Raw genomic sequence first — 22,563 nt, forward strand, 5'->3', positions numbered from 1 at the left:
TAAGGTTAAGCGTGAGTTAGAGAGTGAAGACGCCGGTGAATTATCTCTCAAAGTCAAGAAAATCAAAGTAATAAGTGACAATGGAGAAGAAGGTGAACCTGAATGTCAGAAGATTATGTCTGCGTTTAAAACATGCAGCGTTCTGAGTGATTATACCCGGGAGAAAAGAATCTTCATCCACGGAACGGTCAGTGTTCTGCTCATAGCTGTGTTTTAACTTTGCCTTTAAAAGCATTTCACTAAGTCTGAGAATATTTCAGCTGTTATGAGCGAGGACAAGTCGTGTGGGGCATGTTTTTTCCCCTAGATTTATTCATGTAGACCTTTGTACACGAAGCTCCTTTCTTCTGCAGGTTCCATCTTTGTTGTATTGTTTTATGAAGCGTTATTAAGCGTAAACTGATACGTTTACAGAAGGACCGTTGTTTTTTTAATCTGTTTTCTGTTTGCTCAACTCTTGTTAGGGAGATGTTGTCTTGAATTTGTTTTAAAAGTCTCATATATTATCTCGGTCTTACCTATTTTACATGTATGGATCATACAATAGCTACTTGGCAGAGTCCATCTTGTATGGGTTTGAAGAAAGAATTGACTATCTTGAATCTGTGCCTGTTGTGTCTGATTTCTTCCTTTTTCATCCAGAAGAACTTTTCTAACATCCACAGCCTTAACTCTGACCATCAACTCTCCTTATTCTAGTCAGAGGCAGATGCAAAAGTGATAAACATGTCCTGTCCTCTGCAGTTAGCTGATCAGGATGCAGTGGTCATTATGGAGAAGACCCCCTTCAGAGAGGACGACCTGGCTGAGTTCTTCAGTAGTTCTACGCTGAAGCTGGAGATGAAAAATGACATCTACAGCTCGTATCACCTACAGGCTCCTCCTCACCTCAATGGTATGTTAGCAAATAAAATAAACCTTACCTCTCACTTTGTATGACTGTAGTGTCGGTAAAAAAAATCCTCTGTGTATGTTTGCAGAGATTAAGACCACAATAGTGTGTCCAGCCACAGAGAAGCACTTGAACAAATACAGGCGTCAGGAGTGTTTTCTGGTGGAGGAGACAAAGACAGACTATGAGTCCATCACTCTGCCTTTCATTGAGAAGCAGGACACCTTCAGTTTACAGGTCGGTTTCCTGAAATCACATCCTTTCATACAATGTCCAACTCTGTTTTCAAAATAGAACACTGACTGTGCTTGCTGCCGTTTTCCTCTTCAGTGGGTTTACAACGTCCTCGAGAAGAAGGCCGAGGTTGAGAGGTTAGTTTATGAAGATCCGGATCCAGACACTGGCTTTATGCTCCTCCCTGATTTCAAATGGGACCAAAAACAGGTGAGAGGCCACAGTGTTGACCACAGTTACAAACAACCAAAACTCTTTTAACTGTACAGGAAAATATCTACACAGAGGCTGACCAGCTTTTACTGTTACTGCTGCCTGTTTTTTGTAAGAAAACATAATAAAATGCCATGAGGCAATAAGGGACATCTCCCTTGCAGCAAGAAGACCTGGGTCCATGACCCAGTCAGAACAAAGACCTTTCTGCATGGAGTTTGCATGTTCTCTCCGTTTGTGGGTTTTCTCTCCGGTTTCCTCCCACAGTCCAAAAACATTCACATTTGGGGAAACATTTAGGCAAATTGGACACCAAATTGACTGTAGTAGAGTGAGAGTGAATGGTTGTTTGAATTGTCTCTATGTGGCCCTGTGATGGACTGGCGATCTGTCCAGGGTGTACCCCACATGAGTGAGTGAGAGGAAAAACTGCAAACTGCACCATACTGATGCCTACCTGTTGCAGGTGGATGATTTGTACCTGATTGCCATCGTACATCGGATGAACATCAGGAGTCTGAGAGACCTGACAGCAGAACATATACCCCTGCTGGAGAACATCCTCCAAAAAGGACAGGTGAAGTTACAGTTGCCGGCTGTGTTTGTCAGTGGAAGGATCTGAAACGAAACAAAAACGATTAATAATACCTATTTTGTTGTGACTCAGATGGCCATCTTGGAGCGATACAAACTTCCAGCCAATAAGTTGAGAGTTTACCTGCACTACCAGCCATCCTACTACCACCTCCACATACACTTCACCAATCTGGCCTATGATGCTCCGGGCTGTGGCGTGGACCGAGCCCACCTCCTCTCAGACGTCATTCAGAACCTCCAGTCTGACCCCGACTACTACAAAAAACGGACAATACACTTCCCCCTGAGAGGGGACGACAAATTGCTCAGCGCCTTCAAAGAGGCGGGAAGAGTGTAAAGAACTGTGCACAGGCAATTATTCCCCCTTCAGTAAAAAATCCCACCCAAGATCACACTGGATAGGATCAGTATGTGAGGGCTGCATCGCTGATCTGTTGGGTCTCACAGACCTGTACTTCCTTAGAAAGTTTGCAGCGAAAATGACCATAAATAATGATTATTAACATGTCTGTATACTGAATTCAATCCCTTTTTAAAAAGAACAGAATCAGGGAATAGAAACAGTACAGCACAAGTTTCTTTTTTCTTAATTCACTTGACAAATTCAAGCCATTATTAGGACGAAGGCTGGCACTGTTGTTACTGGAAAGCAGGAACAGCTATTTGTAATGTAAATATGTACATTCAAGTCCATTCACATTGACATTTTTTTAAATGCTAGTCTTATTTCGAACATTAGTCAATGTATTATCATGTTTCTACAATCATTTGTATGTTTTAGTCTTGACTAATGAGCATTTTATATGATTCTTGATTAATTCACGACAAAAGATCCTTTTTGTCAAATGTTTGATGTGTTTTTATATGGTTCCTGAATATTGGTCATTGAATAAAGAGCAAAATTTCTTACTTTGTGTGAGCATGTATTACCTGACACCGAACACTAGATGGCACGGTTGATGCTCAAAAGTTCCAAATATAAACGCATTAAAACTTAAACAGCACTCGCCAGAATTTTTCCACATTTTTTATTTTTTTAACTTTTATTTTGTTCAGTTTTATATTTCCAGTTTGTTTGTTTATTTGTTTATTTCCGGTTTATATGAAGGGACTCGATCTTTACTCTCTAATCTGTAGTCATTTAGGTGGTGCTCTGCTTTCTGTTTGTGGTGCATTCATGTACCACTCGTAAAAATGGAAATTAAATTCGTGAAACCCAAAACTTTGAGGGGATAAAATGGTAAAGCTGCTCATCATGCGTCACTGTAAGCAGGAGAAATGAGAAGAACTATTTTATAATCTACTGAACGAAGACTGATGAGGAGAGAGTTAAGCTTTTTATGATGTACTGCAGGTAATGTAACAGTATTTAATTCATAAATGACATGTTTTTATTATTTTTTATTTTATTATTTCCTTCCATGTCTACATTTCAAACGCATCACTGTAAACATAGGTATTAAGTTTGTTTTTGTTTATTTTAAAAAATGGAAAAAAGTCTAATGACATTAATTATGTGATATATCGTATTTAGTATATTAAGTTTTTCGTTGTTTTTTGTACCCATACTATGATTTTAAGGTCTAGCTTCACTATACCTTGCGTTGTCGACTTAAAATATTATGAACTAAAATAATAAATAAATACAATAATTACTATACTCCAGTGCAAGAATGAAAACTTTGAGATATTAAATTATTATAACATTATTATTATTATTTTTTGATTGGCAAAGGCTCTATGGTTCGCTAATTGCGTTGTTTCAAACTGTGATTTCGGTTTCGTTCAAGTTAATTATTGAGTATTTAATTTCATAGTACTTTCACTCCATATACTTCATATTAAATATTGTTGTTCTGCATAAGTTTGTACACTGTACACATTTATATCAATTGACACAGTTTAAATTTGAATGAATTTGATTTAAATAATAAAAAGCTAAAATCTCTTGTTTTATTGGCTACGACGCCAGCTACAATTACAGTCGAGCTTAATCCGAGCCGGCCCTGAACGCATCAGCTCAGAGCAGCGGACGCCGAAGCAAATAATCCAATCACTAGTTTGGACTCAGACTGTGACCAACAGCAGCAGCAGCAGAAGAAGAAGAAGAAGAAGAAGAAGAAGAAGAAGAAGAAGAGAGAGCGAGCTTATGTCTTGGTTCCAGTCTTTGAGGGATGACTTCACTCTGAGGCCGTTTGAGATTGAGCACACACAGTGAGTATCTGCTCCACTTTACTGCACTGAGTGTCGCCTCTGGGCTGCAGCACAAAGATCAATGACTGCTGTGTGGTTGGTGATGATGTTTGTTTGTTTGTTTGTTTGTTTGTTTGTTTGCTTGCTTGCTGATCGATACATGTGCTGGACGAGGCAGCGCTTCGTTCGCTTTGTGCGTCGTTTGAAGCAGCGGAGGGAGGAAAAGTTAGTGTGTTTTGTCATTTGTTTACTCTACACTTTGTGTGTGTGTGTGTGTGTGTGTGTGTGTGTGTGTGTGTGTGTGTGTGTGTGTGTGTGTGTGTGTGTGTGTGTGTGTGTGTGTGTGTGTGTGTGTGTGTGTGTGTGTGTGTGTGTGTGTGTGTGTGTGTGTGCTCCTGGTTTATATGTGAGTTTGAAACACTGAGAAAGTAGCGGACCTGGGTGTCACTCATCATCATCATCATCATCGTCATCATCGTCATCATCGTCATCACAGAAAACTCTACTTTCACAAGTTATTTCCATAGGATTTTCTGGAAACTTTTAAAATGGCCTTTAAGGGTTTTATGCAAACTGTTCTCATCTCTTCTCGTGTTTATTGACTTAAGACTAAGAACTTAACTTTTAACCGTTTCTGCCCTGTACAGTCAGCCGTTCAGTCAGTGTACCTGCAGAACCTCATTTCAGAGGAACTGGTGAAGTTTAAGGCTCATATTTGAAGTGTGGTAAGATAAGGATTAGGGTTAGGCAATAACTAGTTAGGGTTAAGGTAATGGATAACACTTTGTTTAGACTGTCCACTGGAATGGAAATGTCAGTACAGTGTTCTAAGAGGAATAGCTGAGCAAACTTATGTGTGTGTGTGTGTGTGTGTGTATCTAAGTTTAAATGATAAATCATAAGAACCAAGGACATTCTGGCAAAGTGAGAACTTACATTTTAAATGGATTAAGACCTGGTTTTAGGGGTAAAATCTAGTTTAGGGTTAGACATTTAGTTGTGATGATTTAAGGGACTTGGGGTTACATTATGTATTAGGGTTGTCCTCATGAAGAGAGCACAACAAGAGTGTGTGTGTGTGTGTGTGTGTGCAATCTTGTTAGATGTCACTTCAGGACCTTCAGGAGCATGTTTACACAATCATGTTATCATGTTAAGAAATAGTACTGAAGATAGTGACTGCATGTCTATCTTCAGTTGGATTTCTGAGTCACATTCAAACCTGGGCACTTTCTGCATGTGCCACAGTTCCCATTTTATGCTTTTTTGGGGGGGTATTTTATATTTTTAAGTTAATGAATGGCGTCAACAGTGAAAGATTAGGGTAAAAGTTAGGAATATTTTGGTGAGGCTGTCCAAAGGAAAGTCAATGCACTGTCCTAACAAAAAGCTGCATGTGTGTGTGTGTGATGGAGAGTGTTGGAGGCAGACGCAGGTCAAGGAAGGTTCAGATTAAACTTCTATATTGTGTGTGTGTGTGTGTGTGTGTGTGTGTGTGTGTGTGTGTGTGTGTGTGTGTGTGTGTGTGTGTGTGTGTGTGTGTGTGTGTGTGTGTGTGTGTGTGTGTGTGTGTGTGTGTGTGTGTGTGTGAGTGTGAGAACCACTATAATCCTGAGCACAGACACCGTCTTCAGAGTATGCGTCGTGTTGTTTGTCAGTGTGTGGGGGATCAAAGACTATTGATCCGCTGTTGTGATCCTTGTGACGACATGACTGTGGGATTATGTGTAGATCCCCGTCTACTGATGTGTGTGTGTGTGTGTGCCTGTGTGCGTGTGCGTGTGTGTGTGTGTGTGTGTGTGTGTGTGCGTGTGTGTGTGTGCTGCAAATGTCAACAGACCAAAACAAAATGTCCACAATGCTGATAAATTCTCATGGAAGTATTATCAGACGCGTTTAAGGGCATCAGTGGCTGGTAATCTGACTGAGAAGCTTGATAAGTGTGTGTGTGACCTGTCAGATGTGGCAGCCGTGCTGATTAGAGGGCCGATCATCTCCTCTGTCACTGGGTCAGTGAGCAAACGGTCAGAGGTTTTACTGAGACATCCTGTTTGCTGTTCTTCTCTGTGAGGAAATCCCATCACAACCATTCGCTGTCACATAATTAGACACTCAGACATGTCTCTCTTTTTTGATCTCAGCCCTCTGCTGCTGCTGCTGCTGCTCGTGTACGTTTGTTCTTTTCTGTCTCTTTTTGCGTCCTGTGCGGTCTCAGGGGATCTTTTGCCATCATCATGTGACTACGTCAGATTAATCATATGACAACTATGTTATTCTTTGTTTAAAGGACCATCACATTCATTGGAAAGACAAGCATGTTGTTGTTTGCATTGTGGGGAAATTCTGTGTTTGTCTGGTGTCGTAAAGTTTAGTTCGGTCCAGTGTGTTACACTGTTATTAGTGCGACCAAAATAACGGATTCACATAATCTCCATTTTTCACACCAAGTCTATTTGACAATTCTCTCTAAAAGTGGAAATGTTTGGATGACTCATTTACTTTGGGCAGAAACGTGTGTAGGCGTTTCTTTATTTCAGTTTGGCCCCTGATGGAGCGACACAGCTTTTTAATCCAGCTTTTAAATAGTTTTCGTGTCAGGTTTTTGTCACCTTAACTGCTGTATACCTTTAGTTTCTTGTGATGAGATATAATCTTTTAGATTAATAGGGATGATTCTATTTTTACATCACTATTATCATGAGATTAACCTGCAATGACTGAGAATGTGTTTTTAGAGCAGTGGTGTCAAACTCATTTTCACTGAGGGCCACATCAGCATAATGGTTACCCTCAAAGGGCCAGATGTAACTGTCATACAGAATAAAGGTAACTAAATATAACCAAATATAATAGTTAAAGTAAAACAAAGGTAACTACTCCGTAACATTTTGCTAAATAACTTTCTGTATTTATTTTTTATTAAATTTCACTCGTCGCATGATGCATATACAATGATACACTGTGATCTAGTGGCGGGATGCCTTCACTTTGTGGGTAACGCAATCGCCATGCATTGTGGGAAATGTAGTTTATGGTCAACGCACGCCTTAAAGCAGCATAGACCTCTTTTAACACAGATTTTTAAGACCAATCAATCAGTCGCGGGCCAAATAAAATTATGTGTTTGACACGTGTTTTAGATAATCTTTTAAACAGGTGCAACCTTCTGTCTGCACTTAAGGTGAAGAGCAACATCGCAGCTAGGAAGTGAAAAATAATTGAATAAGATTATAGATGATGAATGAATGAATGAATAATAAGTCATGAGGAAAGCTCCCCATAGTGGCACATTTAGAAATAGAAGACAAGCACTGTATGCTGGTGAGGATTTTCACATGGAATATTGGCGTTTTTCTTCATTCGCTATTAAATCGATAATACAAATTAGGTCATGATTAAATTATTATAAGCGGTTTTAATCCTGATGAGTGAAAATGTTGTATATTGTCCCATCACTACATGAACCGATATGACTATTCATGCTGTCCAATCAGCATCTTTTGAGAGAAAATGTTATTTTGTGAATATAGAAAATGTTTTAGATCTTTGAGTTCAGCTCGTGAAAAATGGGAGCAAAAACAAAAGTGTGTATAAAGTGTGTTTATTTTTTTGTTCAGTGTAGTTTAAAGGTGCATTATGTAATAAATCTAAAGCAACTGGCCATGAAATCCTCCTAATATGTAACAGAGACTCAGGAATAATGTTCATATAACAAACTGAACTCACAAACACAGACAAAAATATTTACATTAAAAAAAATATGTTGCAGACTGCAAACCATGTTTATGTTTTGAAATCATATTTTGGCATGTGGCGCCACCTACCACCGTCTACCAATCATTGCAGTCAGTAGAGTCTCAGCTGCCGAGCAAACACGGTTTGCCAGTTACGTCAGAAATTGAAACCTAAAAGACCTTGGTATTTTGAATTTGAATGTAGTAACCGTTTTTGGCCACATTCTTTCATATGGCACCTTTAAATATTACTTTTATGTGTATTGGTAGATACTTGAGTTTGTGATAATCAGTATCGGACATGTAAAAGTGGTATCGTGCCATCCCTAATTTTTAATGTCCATTGTTTGGTTAAAAAAATGTGTGTGTCAGGTTATGAGCAGCTATGGTTTATTCCTGCAGGTTGAGGTTATTTCGTAAAGTCAGATGTGGAAAAAACGGGTTTTCAGTCTATCAACGTAGACCTTCAACAACTCAACAACATGTACCACGCACTCGTACGTATAAAGGAGAATTCACGGTACGTGAAAAATATCCATGAAATCAATCAAAATCAAGGCGACGACGTCGGAAAGGCACGCAATGAAACGCATCGTTTGTCGTGTGCCACTGCTCCATAAAAGCCTCAGTCACAGGTGACTGGGACTCTTTGAATCATCGTTGGACTCTTTGAATGAGCGGCTCGTGTGCCTCCTGTTGCTTTAACACTCACTCACTAACATGTGCGCGTACACACACACACACACACACACACACACACACACACACACACACACACACACACACACACACACACACAAACACACACAGTGCAAAGGTGAATAAGAAAGCTGTTTTGTTTTTATCGCCTCATAAACCAACCTGAGATGGAGCGAAAGATGAGACGTTTTTTTCAACTTCTTGGGAGAGAGCGTGCGCGTGTATACAAACATGCACACACACACACACACACACACACACACACACACACACACACACACACACACACACACACACACACACACACACACACACACACACTGCATCCAGGCTTAGGGCAGGAGCATGATTACAGGGTTATTTACATTACAACATAGAGCAAGAGAGAAAGGGGGCGAGAGATTGGCAAAAAGAGAGGGAGACGATGGTTTCCAGATGTGAGGTGGAATTCAGAGCTCCAGAGTGACTCCCTTCCTCCTCCTCCTCTTCTCCTCTATACACAGACACTGAGATATCTGGATCAGCCCGTGCATGTTGTAATGGAGAGAATAGCAGCGAGAAACCTCAAAACAGAGGAGAGGGAAAAAGGCGTTTCTCTGCAGGGGTGAGCGAGAGGAACCCGAGCCCGGGGCCGAGGGAGAGGAGGAGGAGGAGGAGTGGAGATGAGGAAGGGGATGGAAGGAGTATAGAAAGAGGAGGAGAGGGGAAGAAAAGCTGGGGCCTCCTTGGCCGACCACAACTTCAGAAATGTAAATGGCATTTTCAGCTCGGTGGAAGCTGTTTGTGTCGGCGAACAACAAAACCCACCGAGGAACACTTTTTTCCAAAACATTTGTCGTCGTCTTGTTTCCATAAGGGTTTGATTACTTAGATGGTGTAATGACAACACCCTTTCTTATACTTAATGCTGTGAAAAACACAGAAAATCCACGGTTTACAAAATAATCTGAATTGTTTTGCAAAGAAGGTTTGAAACAGCAGTACTTTTGATGTTAAATTGATGGACGTTGGACAACTTCAGATGCTATTTTAGGTGAAGCTAAAGGGACCACAGCTCAGTGTTAAGTTTGGACAGAAACTCACTGGTTTGCTGTGTGTTCTCTGTCTGCAGACTGTCACTCTCACACTCTCTCTCTCTCGGTGGGTCCACACTTGGAGCCGTTGTTTCAGGAAATACCAACATCCCCCCCCCCCTTTTTTTTCTCTTCTGAGGAAAAGTGACCGACATTCCTCTTGGCTCTATAAACAGAGAACTGTATGAATCATACATGCATATAGGACAGTAAATACACTGAACACTTGCTTATACACAATTATAGATAATAGATACACAAAAGACTTGGGGCCGTGTTCATTGGAAGAAGAAAAGTCACATCCCAGGATAGGGTGTGCTGGGATTGACGTCCAAATGGAGAGAGAGAGACACACACTCCACCCACATTGTTAAAAATATTATATCAACAGTGGATTAAATCCATTTAAGTCGAACCTGGCTTGAGTTTCCACAGCAGGATGTAAAGGCCTAATGGCTATAGCTGCGACTGTTATGTAAACAGTGTGACGTATCGTATCATTGCGACACATTGCAGCGCACAAAAATAAACTAAATGAAGACGAATGTGACAGAGTAAACACGTCTCTGCACTGACGTTAGTCAAACGGCCTTGAAACGGCACATTAAGAAAACAGTTTTTTGCCACGCCGTTAAAATTGCCACCCTGAATTGACAATTCTGTGTGTTTAGCTCCGCCCTTTAGGTAACCGATCAGTGTGCTTGGTGGTATCTCAGCTGAAGGCTGCCGCCTCGTTATCAGCAGATAACCATTACACAAACTTGGCAGTTTCCTCCAGCTTCATGCAGCTCTTTTAGCACAATTGATCTTGTTGTTGTTGTTTTCTGTGGACAAATGCGCTGTTGACTCGCACCAATCTCGTCACGGTTTGTCCTGCAGCGGTTTCGTGTGAAAAGAACCAGACTCGATTTCTAAGATTTTTAAAGGTCCCATGTTATACACTCAAAAAAGATACAAAAATATAAACGCACAAAGAAAAACTTGGAGTTATTGTTATGTGACAAAACAGAGTAACTATCCAAAAATAACACTACAACTTTATCAATAAAGTGGCTTTAATTTGTGAGCATTAGGATCAATTTCAAAATAAAAGTCCTGGAGTAATGGCAGGAAGAACACAATGGGGGTGGATGATCCAAGTTCACAAACTTCAATAACGTGTGTGTCCACCATTAGCCTCACGCAGAGCAGTACACCGGTGGCGCATGGACATCACAAGGTTGACGATCGTGGAATGATGCACGTTCAGTTGTGTTGCCACAGCTGTAACGCTCAGCATGCCAATGGCACGCTCCATTATGATATCTGTGGCATTTTGACAAGTGACAAAAGTCCACATTTTGGTGTGCCCTTTTATTGACCAGACCATAAGGAGTGTCTGTGTACCGGTCACGCATATTGACCACCACTCTGCCATGCTCCATGACTCTGGTGAGTTAAAATACTCAATCTGAGATTGTAGTCAATAGGAGTGGCCAAGTGACACTGGACTACTGGGTTTGAGCAAAACAAACCATTCCATAAACAAATGCATCAAGAATCTGAGCAAATGTCATGACATTCTATTTTTGTTCACCATTTCAAGTTTGTGCGTTTATATTTTTGTTGAGTATATCTGTATACAACCCTGTTCAGAACGCTCGGTGTATCCACTGGACAGATAAATACTCTGAGACTGGAAGTTTATGTAGAACTCTGTGCTGCACTGTGGAGCCAAGAATAGAATTTTTCGCGGACTTGCGGTTTTCGGATAAACCCTCTTGCGTGTTTTACGGACAATGCGGAGCTCCGCGAGACAACAATTCCAGGAATTTAGCGTCTAGTGACGTCCCAATGAGCATGGAAGTCAACTTTGTGTGTTTTATCTCCTGTACTGAGACTGAGGAGGACCACAAAAAGTCAGTGAGTCATGTTTTTTCACACTTTGGCGACTGGTAGGGCCTCCAGAGTCCCAAATATATTAATATTAAAATGATTAAAAAGTTGAATTTGCATAATATGGGACATTTTAATTTCACTACATAGAATTTTTCTCCTAATTTCTTAAAAAAAATATATAAAAAAATCTCTATTGTGTATAAAGCTTGTCGTTATTCAAACAAATGAAACCTGCTCTGTCAAACAAAGTGAAAGCGAACTCTCAGATTCATTGAATGTGAGTGAGTGAGTGTCTGACTTTGTTCTGAAGTGAAAACGGAAAGAGATTCATGGTGGGAAATCCCAGGTTCCTGGTATTAATCTCAATCAAATCATTGTATTGGTGGAAACACTGATTACACATATATCTAGATGGTGGAAATCCTTTGTCAATACAACTTGTTCAGTCTGAGTGGGTCCTCCTTGATGGTTTATTGGCAAACAACAATTGTCGGGATCCGTGTGTGTGTGTGTGTATGTGTGACCTCTTTGGGACTTTTTCGGGCATGAAAACAGGCTCCGTCAGGACCAGCAATCCTCATGGAGACCAACACTTGGTCCTAATGAGGCAGAAAAGTGAAAAAACCCTTAATCACTAACTGTTATTGTTAATGTTAGGGAAGTTAGGCAAGTCGATGCAGAATCCTAAGAAGAAGCCTTTGTTTACGCACACGCGCACACACGCACACACACCTCAGTGACTTGTAGCTCAATTTCAACATGTTGGAAACGCAAACTGAATCGCAGTCTACACTCAGTCTGGGCATGTAGGAGTTAGGAAATTCATTCCATAGCCACCACTCCTCAGTGAACGTTCTGATGATTAATGTGATCAGGATGTGTTTTTTCGGGTCCATTTTTATGCAGCTGCCTCGGCGCTGTGGTGTTTTTGTAACAGGATTCAATTCAGACGCCGTTTGAGACGTGGAAGACTATTTACGAGAAGTAACCGGGACACAGTGGCTAGTGTTGTTGCCTCACAGCAGGGAGGTCACCGGCTCGGTTCTTTCTGTGTTCTCCCCGTGTGGCTTTTCTTTGTGTTCTCCAGAGGTTACTTAGTGGGAGTCCTCTGTCCCATATTTTTTCCTTTCACCCCAACCGGTCGAGGCACATCTGTGAGTCTGGTTCTGTTAGAGATTTCTTCCTGTTAAAAGGTCATTTTTTTCTCTCCACTGACACCTAGTGCTTGCTCGATATTATTGTACATATACTGTACAAATAAAATGTACTTGAATTTATTGGCTACTCTAAACTGACAGTCGGTGTGAGAGTGAATGGCTGTTTGGCCCTGTGATGGACTGTGTCCTATCCACAGTGTGACCCCACCTTTAGCCCTGTGTCAGCTTGGATTGGCTCCAGCTCCCCGTGACCCTCATGTGGAGGATAAAGGAGAATAAAGTGGTAGACAATGAATGAATGAATGAATGAATCTTTAAACTTTCACTAGAAATCTTGGGGTGAATTCCAATTCCTTGCTTAACCCTCAATCTCAAAAATGTGCGCTCCCGCTAGTGCAAGTGCTGTCCCGATTCTCAGAAAAATTAAGTTTTTCTGAGGGCTGTATCGCCCTCAATATTGAGATTTTCTGAGACCACCCTTCGGAACAAGGGCTACCCAGAATGCATTGCGTGTTTTGACAAAACAAAGATGGCATTGAAAGCAACGAAACGAGTACGCTACAAATTAATTATTTTCTTTGTTAATAGAGGTATACAAAATATGAAAACCATTGTATGATCTTAGTTTAGGCCCATATTATGGATTACTGACGTCATTGTTGCGTAACATTTATTTTTATTTCACAATCTTTTGTCAATATCCGGTCGGTGCGGACAAGCAATCGTTTGCTATTGTTTACTTTTCAATAAGCCGTGCTGTGTGGTAACTGTCAGCTAAATATGTCCGTGGTTGTGGTATTTGTATGATTATCATCTTATAACTAACTGACAACCTAATAACTTGACTGACAAACGGATCGTAATAAATAATCGTGACGTAAATGTGTTCTTCTTCTTCTTCTTTTTTGGAGTTGACAGACTGGACGCAGCTTTCACGTTATTCTGCCCCCTACAGTCTGAAGACGTATCTGCATTTAAGGGGTGTCCCATTTCTAAGTGACAAAATAACCCTCAACACTTGGTTTTGAGGGCCAGTTAAGATAAGGGTTTAGCTTGAGGGTTAAGATAGGCATGGAATTGGCCCTTGCTCTCTTCTTTGACGCTTGAAACATTTGAAGGCCTTGTCATATATCACGTTCGGTCTGGTCCAAGTCTGGTTTCTCTGGTCCGAGAGGATCTAGCAGCAGGAAATCACCCTAAAGTCACATTGTAGCCACACACACACACACACATAAGCACTGTGAGCTGTAGATAGTTATGCTATCGACTTATTGGGATTACTGCGACAGGCTGTTGCGTTGTGTGCAGAAGGAGCTGAGCCAAAAGGTGAAGCTCTCGATCTACGTTCCTGTCCTCACGTATGGTCAAGAGTTGCGGGTAGTGATAGAAAGAAAGAGATCATGGATTCAAGCGGCCGAAATGGGTTTCCTCAGCAGTCTGTCTCCCTTAGAGATAGGGTGAGAAGCTCAGTCATCCCGGAGTGGCTCAGAGTAGATCTACTGCTCCTTTTCATTCCGTAGTGAGGTATTATGGGCACGTCCGACTGGGAGGAGGCCCCGGGGAAGACCCAGGACTCAGTGGAGAGACTCAGTCCTGGGAACACCTCGGGATTCCCCTGGAAGAGTTGGACAAAGTGACCATGGAGAGAGAAGTCTGTGCTTCTCTGCTCAAGCTGCTGCCCCCGCGACCCGACCTCGGATAAGTGGTGGAAGATGAATGGACGGCTGTTGTGCGACCACGAGGCTCCCTGCTAAAACGATTAAAGTGAGACTCATGAGTGCCCACACTGAATAATAACACACATTAGTTCTAATACGGTAACTGATATCAAAGAAGCGCCTTTTAACAAACAGCGTTCCTCTGTTATCAAACACTGCTGATCGTAGTGACATTTGCTGTCCGTGCTTTAAAAATCCATCGTATTCCATCACAAGCATCTGTCCGCTGAGAAAGTGCTGCATAATGATTGATTTTTAAAATAATCCATCGCATGACAGCAGAACAGGACAGTGCACCATATTCTGAATTGATTCCTTGTAATTCAACATTGCGACATGTATGGAAGACAACATGCAAGGGACGTACGCTCATTAGCCACAGCTTTAAAATTGGGAACAGTGGTAAATTATTTGTGCCACAAATACATGGACAATAAACAAACCTAAAAAAAAAGTTTAAAATGATTGATGGTTTATGATGAACTATTTCAAAAACAGGCCACAGATGTGCACAGATGAGCCACAACATTAATGACAGTTACTGGTTAGTTTGGCGTGTGTCAACTGTGTTTCCTCTGCATGAAAAGATAAAGTTGTGTAAAAGTTGGGTCTCGAATATTGGCGTGGGGGAAGGTGGACAAATAACAAGACTGGAGGATCTTATAGCACATGTTTTGTCTGTACTGCAAATATTACCAAATTGCAAAGCCTGCAAATGTATTTATTATATTGTTTTATTATTGTATTTCATATGAAATTAAAATTGTACTATTTTATTTCGAGTAGAGTTGTTAACACATTATTTTAAAAAGTGTGTCATATATTCCAGTCACTATTGAAGTGAGCCTTGATTTAAAGGTGCATTATGTAATAAATCTAAAGCAACTGGCCATAAAATCCTCCTAATATGTCACAGAGACTCAGGAATAACAACAACAACAGTACAGACAAAATATTTGCATTAAAAAAAATATTTTGCAGACTGCAAATCACGTTAATGTTTTGAAATCATGTTTTGGCATGTGGCGCCACCTACCGCCGTCTACCAATCATTGCAGTCAGTAGAGTCTCAGCTGCCGAGCAACCACGGGTTGCCAGTTACGTCAGAAAACGAAACCTAAAAGACCTCGGTATTTTGAATTTGAATGTAGTAACCGTTTTTGGCCACATTCTTACATATGGCACCTTTAAAGCTCCAGTGTGTAACTTCTGTTGCCAAAACACTGCTAAACCCTCCTGTGACAGGTCAGAATGAGCAAAGGCTCTAAACAGAGCGTAGAGGAAGTGCAGAAATGTCATTCTCCCGCTGTCTCTGGGATCATTTATTTACTGAATAATCACTCACTGAAAGGAATTATCGATCACTTACACTTAAACAAACCCTGCTTAATGTACCTTTTAACAACCACAAACTATCCAAGTGTTTCCTGAGATCTCTCTGTGCGGATTTCTGATTTCTAAATCTTACTGACACCACTTCATATTTGTGTATTTATAGTTATATAATATAAAAGTTAGGATTTTGTCACCTGAGGAAAAGAATTGACTTTGACAGCTGAAGAGTAGACGGAGAATAAACCAAGGAAGAGGAGAGAACAGAGTGGAGGATAAGGTCATGGGGGGGCAGTCTCTTGTTCCTACTTGCCTCCTCCCTCATTCCTCCCTCTTTATCTTCCCCCCTCCAGCCCTCCCTCCGCAGCATTACCAGCCGTGGTGACTCGGAGGAGAGGAGAGAGGCATGCAGCAACCACAACTCAGGCATTTCGTCAATTGTTTTCCCTCTAGCTGACTGTTGCATACTCTGAGGATTTGTTTCGATACTTAAAGCCAGGATTATTTAGGGGAGGGGGGGGAGAAAGAGCCCTTTTCCTGTTTTTTTTGTTTTATACTTTCAACTGTGGCTGTGGAGATTCATGTTGCTCTAACTTTCTACCTATCATTTCGAGGGCTTTTCTTGTGTGGCACACTCTTAACCTGCTCTGATCCAGCGCCGGCTGCTGTAAACTTGGCTTTCTGTCCTGCATCAGTTGCTACACTTTGCAGAAAAATGACTCTTTAGTGGAGCCCAGAAGTGGGAGGAACCTCGCAGAATGGTGTGACTCGGAGGAGACGGCGATCTACTCATGTGTTCTTGCATCTTCTCTTTCTGCTAGAGAGAGAGGGAAGTCATTCGTTTTCACGGGTCACTGGAAGACGACCTGAAGGTGTTTTGGATTTGAGAAATTATACAGCGACACGTGTCGGGAGGAAACTTTTTTTTTCTTTCTTCGAAGATTGAGAAGGACAAATATCCACTATCCAACTACAGCATGGCTGGGATGTATGGATGCTTCAAGGGCAGGAAGTAAGTTTCACTCAGGGAAAAAAAAAAAAAGGTGTGAATGTTTCAACACACTTGACAACAGAATATTGTTCATCCTAATTGCTTCATCAGTCTGCTCATTCACCATCAAATCTGTGTGTGTTATTTGTCTCTTTTTTAAAGCAGTAAGTCGTTTTCAGGAGATGTAATGGCCACATGACACAGTATTAAACATTGTGTTAACCATTCAAATAGGAACAGAAATAATCTTCTCTTTGGTTTATACTGATTTTCATTGGGTTGATTTTTTCACTCTTTTGTTGCTTCTATATTGGTTGTTGTAGATGTCGTAACAGTCTGCTGTATTCTGTATTCTTATATTTATTTATTTATTTATCTCACATCTGAAGTTGCTAAACTGTCCATGGTGTACCCCGCCTGTCGCCCTATGTCAGCTGAGATTGGCACATCGCCCCCCCATGACCCACCTGTGTAGGATAAAGAGGTAGAAAATGGATGGATGGATGAAGTTGCTTAATTTTACTCTTATGAGTGGATGAGCATAATTTCATATAGTTGCTAATCCTAATCTCTGAGAGTGTGATTCTTCATTGCAGTGGATATAATATCTTTATCTTCATTTAAATTTAAATTGACGTGTCCTGCTCCTGCTGACTGATGGAAGTCCTTGGCGATTTAAATGCTTTGAAATGGCTAAATATAGGATTGTGGGCTTGGCAGTGCGATCGGACCACAGAGGGTTTGGATAATGAGTGCCTTTAGCTTTTTTGACTACAGTAAAGTATCTTTTTTTGGTACCAAAGCTTAATAGATGTGGTGTTGGATGTGCTGATACCCCCCTTCCACTCGCTTTGTCTTGGTCCTTTCAGTGTCATGACATGGCAACAATACGGGCTTGTATGGCACCACTCGGGCAGAGTCGACGAAGACAAACATTTTGTTTGTGCGTGTGCGTGACGCAGAGAAAGAAAAGTGAATTAGAAGGAGAAAGGATGAGTTGCATGACAGCCACACACAGACTCAACTAAAGAACCACAACTGTGTTGTCCTGGAATTCATTCATACCCAAACTGTGATTAACTTCTTGCCGCAAACTGTTGATGTAGAAGAGCTGACCCACACATGAGCACAAAGCAAAAATTCAACTCGTAAATTCTAACACACACACAAAAAAAAGAACATTTGCAAAAACAAAAGAGCATCCAGCAAGTGTGTGACAACTTCTTACCCCTAAATGTCTACTAGGTTTGAGCAGTAAGCTTCCACTTTAAGCTCTGTTTGTCCATCTGGGCTGCTGTAGAAACATGACAGCCTCTGTAAAGCAATACCCCGTCTCAAATATAAACAGTTTAAAAGGCTTATTCTATTTTGAAATGATTATACACGTACATAAACATACTTATGAGTACTTACTTAAATGTCACACACTGGAGCTTTAAGATGTAAAAACAAATTGCCACATCATCAAGTCCTGAATACCTTTTATTCTTTAGTTGGATTTTCCCCCACGGTTAAAAAACCCCCAAAAAAACAAAGTCAAGTTAAAATTTAAGAGCTGAGCTCAGGCCTGTTGGATTTCACAACAAGAATCCATCTCACAAGTCAGGGCTCGTAAGAGCAGCGCACGGTAAATAAGAGTTGTGTCATTCAGTCTTCACAAAGCAGAGATTTACCTGTTGTACCAGGCTGTTGTGTGTGTGTTTAAAAGAACCAACATGTACAATATATCATTAGCAAACTGAAGTATTTACCCACTTGTAGTACAAGTGTGTTATTGTATCATTATATTAAGTTACTGCAGTAGACAGGATTGCTGGAAAACTTAAGTTTGAGTTTAACCCACAGGTTCATTTCTGGGATTATAGCTCTTTCCTCAGAGGAGCCTGGACTCTTTTCATATGCAGCAGATGCTCTTTATGTCTGAAACTCGATATTTACATGTTTTATTGACCTAAAAAAGGTTTCTTTGCAGCATGGGACGCTTTGTCAGTGCTGCATTCCTATAAAGGATCTGTATGTAGATTTGGTGAAATGGAACAGCCAACAGAAACATCTCCTCTCTCTCTGATTGGGGGAAAAAAAAAATCTCCATCAAAACCAAACCACCGGCTCACAAATGATGACAGTTGAGGATAAAAATATGGAGCTTGTTTTCATGTCTCTCTGGGTTAAAGTAGAAAAACCATGATCGAGGAACATAAGAATTCTAAGTCGATAAAAGCTGGTCTGGCAATAGAAAAACTGCAGTTGCAGGGAGTTTAATTGCGCACTGCCCACTTCAGGCTCATAATGAGTAGAGGCTTTTACCCTTCGTAATAGTATTCATTTAGTTTAGTATACAATATTCAGCCATGTTTAAATTCAGTGTGGGGTTTATCTCGCCAGGCTAAAGACAAGTGTTGTCAGCCTCATCTTAACTAATGCTCCTTTGGGCTAATGGTCAGTTATGTAACCAGAGCGAGTTGGATTTGCTCAGCAGGAATGGTGATGCAGCTGTAAATGAATGTAGACTACACAGAGTGACTGATGAGACTGTTTGGTCTGTTTCTGAGTCCATGTAAGGCTTGTTGCTAAGAGCACAGCCCTGCTGCACACAGTAGGAGACTGGAGATGGGAGCGAGAGACTGAAGCAGAGCTGGTTGTTTAGAGAGAAATCCTCCAAATCATTCTTTTAGAATTGTAAAAGCAGGGTAAATTCAAAGCTTACTCCAAGCTGTTGTTTGGTGGAATTGTAGAAGAATAAAGAGAAGAGAGCCAAGAATCAGATTTCCTTAGACCTTTAACACCACAGCATGTGCACATGGTTTCAGCACCATCTCGAGAATGAGAGAGTGCTAACTACGTTTTGTCGTTGCTTTCGAGTGTTTTACATTGTTCCAGCTGGATTATCACACTCCAAGTTTAAACTAATATAATCGGTCACGCTGGACTAAGATGCTTTCTTATCCGGGAACTCTTTACAACATGGTTTTCTTTCACTGCTTTGTATCATTTTTCATCATTAGTGTGCCGTTAGTTTTGATTCCCATCGTCGTTTTTTCTAGTTGCAGATTTAAAACATCCACATGATTTTCACAAGATTTCCACAAATAGTTATTTTTACTTAATTTGTTTTTGTTTTTTTTAATACAGTTTTTAGTTTTTGAATCCTGCAAGTCATATTGTTGATGTAACAAACAAACAAAAAGTATATTTGTCAAATGTAAACTGAGGCCATTGCAACACTTTTTTACTCTTAATCTGATTACTGTGATTCAGACATGCACATGCGTGCTGCACCATACTGTACGTGCATCACTGCAATGTCATGATAATATACTGTAACTTTAAAAACTTTATATGCACAGTACAAAAAACAAAGCAGTTTAGATCAAGTTTCTCTTACTTTGCCACAAAAGCACTAACACTTATATAATAAATCATAAAATTTAAGTGCAGGAGAAGAAACCTGGGTTAAAAATACAGACTTAACAAGTTCAAATACATTAGTGTTTATCTCCAGACTGCTGGTAATGAGAAATGAAACTGAGAGTGTCTCAGATGATGATCCATCAACGTCGAGTTAAAAGCACAAATGCCACCCTCACACAACATTAACATTTTAAAAAGGTAGAGTTTTGTAATAAATTAGCTGTTTGGCTGTTGCACAAGTTCAGAACATCTTGTTCCTGAATTCTTTGAGTCATTACTGCATCATCATCATCATCATCATCAAATACATTCATGTGTTAGGATTTGAAAACATGGACCAGTTTACAGTCATGTTTCATATGTTGTGAATAATTTCCACCCTCCACACCCGCGTCCTGCTGACCAGGCAGACGCTGAGCGGGTCAAGAGGAAATGGTGCAGTTCTGAAGTTCATGTTCCCAGTTTGGTATGTGTGGTTTAGATGTGGGACAGAGGAGCAGGCAAACAGAGAGAGGAGAGGAGGAGGAGGAGGGATGGTGAGCTGATGAGGCGGATGGTAAAAAGAATGAAGGAACAACAGGGGCGACAACAGAGAATAAAGAAGCGCTGGTGTTTAACTGTGTTATCTGACCACATTCTTTATATACTTCTCATATCCTTTTATAGCCCTTTGGCTCAAATTGAACTCCTCCTTATGGAGATGGGTTAGACAATAACAGAAATTCTCCTAAAAGGCTTCTCACATCTAGGAAGAGAGTAATAAAAGAGTGGAAATTGTTTATCCTGGGAAGACGATGAGTATTTTATGTGTTGTTCCCCATTTATTTTATGAGATGGCATGAAGAGATGAGACAAAGCGACAAGAGGGAAACAGCCACGAGATATTGACGGTGTTCAGCACTGCAGTGTTCACAGAATGCTCTTTGGCTTTTATTTAGCTTCCCTTTGCGGTCCATCAGGACGACCTATTGAATGCCCCACTGACCTATCGGTAAACTCATATAATGACACAAGCTGTGCCATGTGGATCCACTGATGGCAACACCATAGTGCACAAAAAGTGATATCTGTTAGGTATAAATGAAGTCTCAACCAAATAAATCACTAAGTTAATGCTTAAAAAAAACAACTTATTAAAGGTTGAGCGTGTAAGAATTACTGACACCTAATGGTGAGAGCACAGATTGCGTGACGGTGAACTATGGTAGCCTTTGCAGTAAAAAACAACTTTTTTTTACTTTTCCACTCTGTTTCTCTCTGCTGTTTCCTCCTTCTTTGCTTGTTTAAGCATTGGATTTATTATGGCAGAGCAAGCCACTGTTCGAAAACATGAAGCACACGCTCTGTAGAAACATGGTGGCACAAAACCGTGGCCTGCTTAAAGCAAAGCCCTTGTCTGGAGTACATAAAATAGCCTTAGAATAATAATAATCATAGAATAAGCCTTTAATAATATTAAAGGCTTATTCTAAGGCTATGAAAACCAAAGTATTGTGTAAACTTATTTGTTTAGTTTTTCTTTCCTTATATGTGCACTCATACTAGGCCATTAAAGCTGATTTTTAAATGTTGAGTTTATCGCCCATTTACACCCGGCATTAAATGCTTTTTCTGTGATTGGATTGCATCAGATAGCCCCTGACCACATAAGTAAGTACAGGTGTAAATACACCCAAGGACGGATTGCTATCCGATCTGCCAAACCAGGAAGTGGTCAGAGACGCATTGGTTATCCCAGCAGGCTAAATTAATATTATCATAAACATACACTCACCGGTCATGTGTACGTCTATATCATCTGCTCTAAGCTTGGTTGTTTTCAGGGGTCGTCTACTACATGTGTGGAACAGGTGGTTATTTGTATGATCTATGTTGCAAGTTACCGTTACTGTTTCTATCATCCATCTCGACCCAATGTGTAGCTGTTCTCCCTCATTACGTCTGACCTCAACAAGGTATTTTTTGCCCGGAGAACTGATGTTCTGTCTTTTTCAGACCATTTTCTGTCAAACTCTAAAGACAGCTGTGGATGAAACTTTCTGAAACAGCCTGTCTGGCATCAACAACCAATGCCACGTTCACTTTAAACACCTTTCTTCCCCATTCTGATGCTCAGTTTGAACTTTAGCAGGTCAGTGTGCATCTCATTAGGGATGTACCTAATATAGTGGCTGGTCAGAGAATGATATCAGATGAAACAAAGGGTAAACGAAATTCACACCCCATCAAATTGCATTTAAAAGTTGAAATTTATGCTTCAAATGTCTGTGTATACAACATGCCAACATGTCCATGGCTATAAATGCTCTGAGTGTTTCCTCCTCTGAGCCAACTTTATCATTTCAGCTGCCTGAAAAATGAAATGCTCCACCTTAGTTTTCTTGAGTCATTTCTCCATCTCCCTCAGTCTCTCTGTGCAAATTGAAGGCTTGTGGTTGATT

General features: G+C 40.6%; 2 protein-coding genes across 2 annotated transcripts in view; both read left to right on the forward strand.

Annotated features, from left to right (window-relative positions):
- dcps (decapping enzyme, scavenger) lies at positions 1-2,596 on the forward strand. Its single transcript, XM_083891503.1, has 6 exons — positions 1-187; positions 745-895; positions 981-1,129; positions 1,223-1,336; positions 1,806-1,916; positions 2,007-2,596. Exons 1-6 carry the CDS (start codon positions 116-118, stop codon positions 2,271-2,273), a joined length of 864 nt encoding a protein of 287 aa, XP_083747629.1. The 5' UTR covers positions 1-115; the 3' UTR covers positions 2,274-2,596.
- Positions 2,597-4,014: 1,418 nt separating this feature from the next.
- The window catches only part of LOC310928285 (uncharacterized protein), a 47,285-nt gene continuing 28,736 nt past the window's right edge, over positions 4,015-22,563 (forward strand). Inside the window, exon 1 of the mRNA XM_083890807.1 lies at positions 4,015-4,150. Coding sequence (XP_083746933.1) covers positions 4,086-4,150 — 65 coding nt within the window. The 5' untranslated portion in view covers positions 4,015-4,085. The remainder of the gene's footprint in view (positions 4,151-22,563) is intronic.

This window comes from Microchirus variegatus (genome assembly GCF_963457635.1).
Source record: "Microchirus variegatus genome assembly, chromosome: 6".
Lineage (NCBI taxonomy): Eukaryota > Metazoa > Chordata > Actinopteri > Pleuronectiformes > Soleidae > Microchirus > Microchirus variegatus.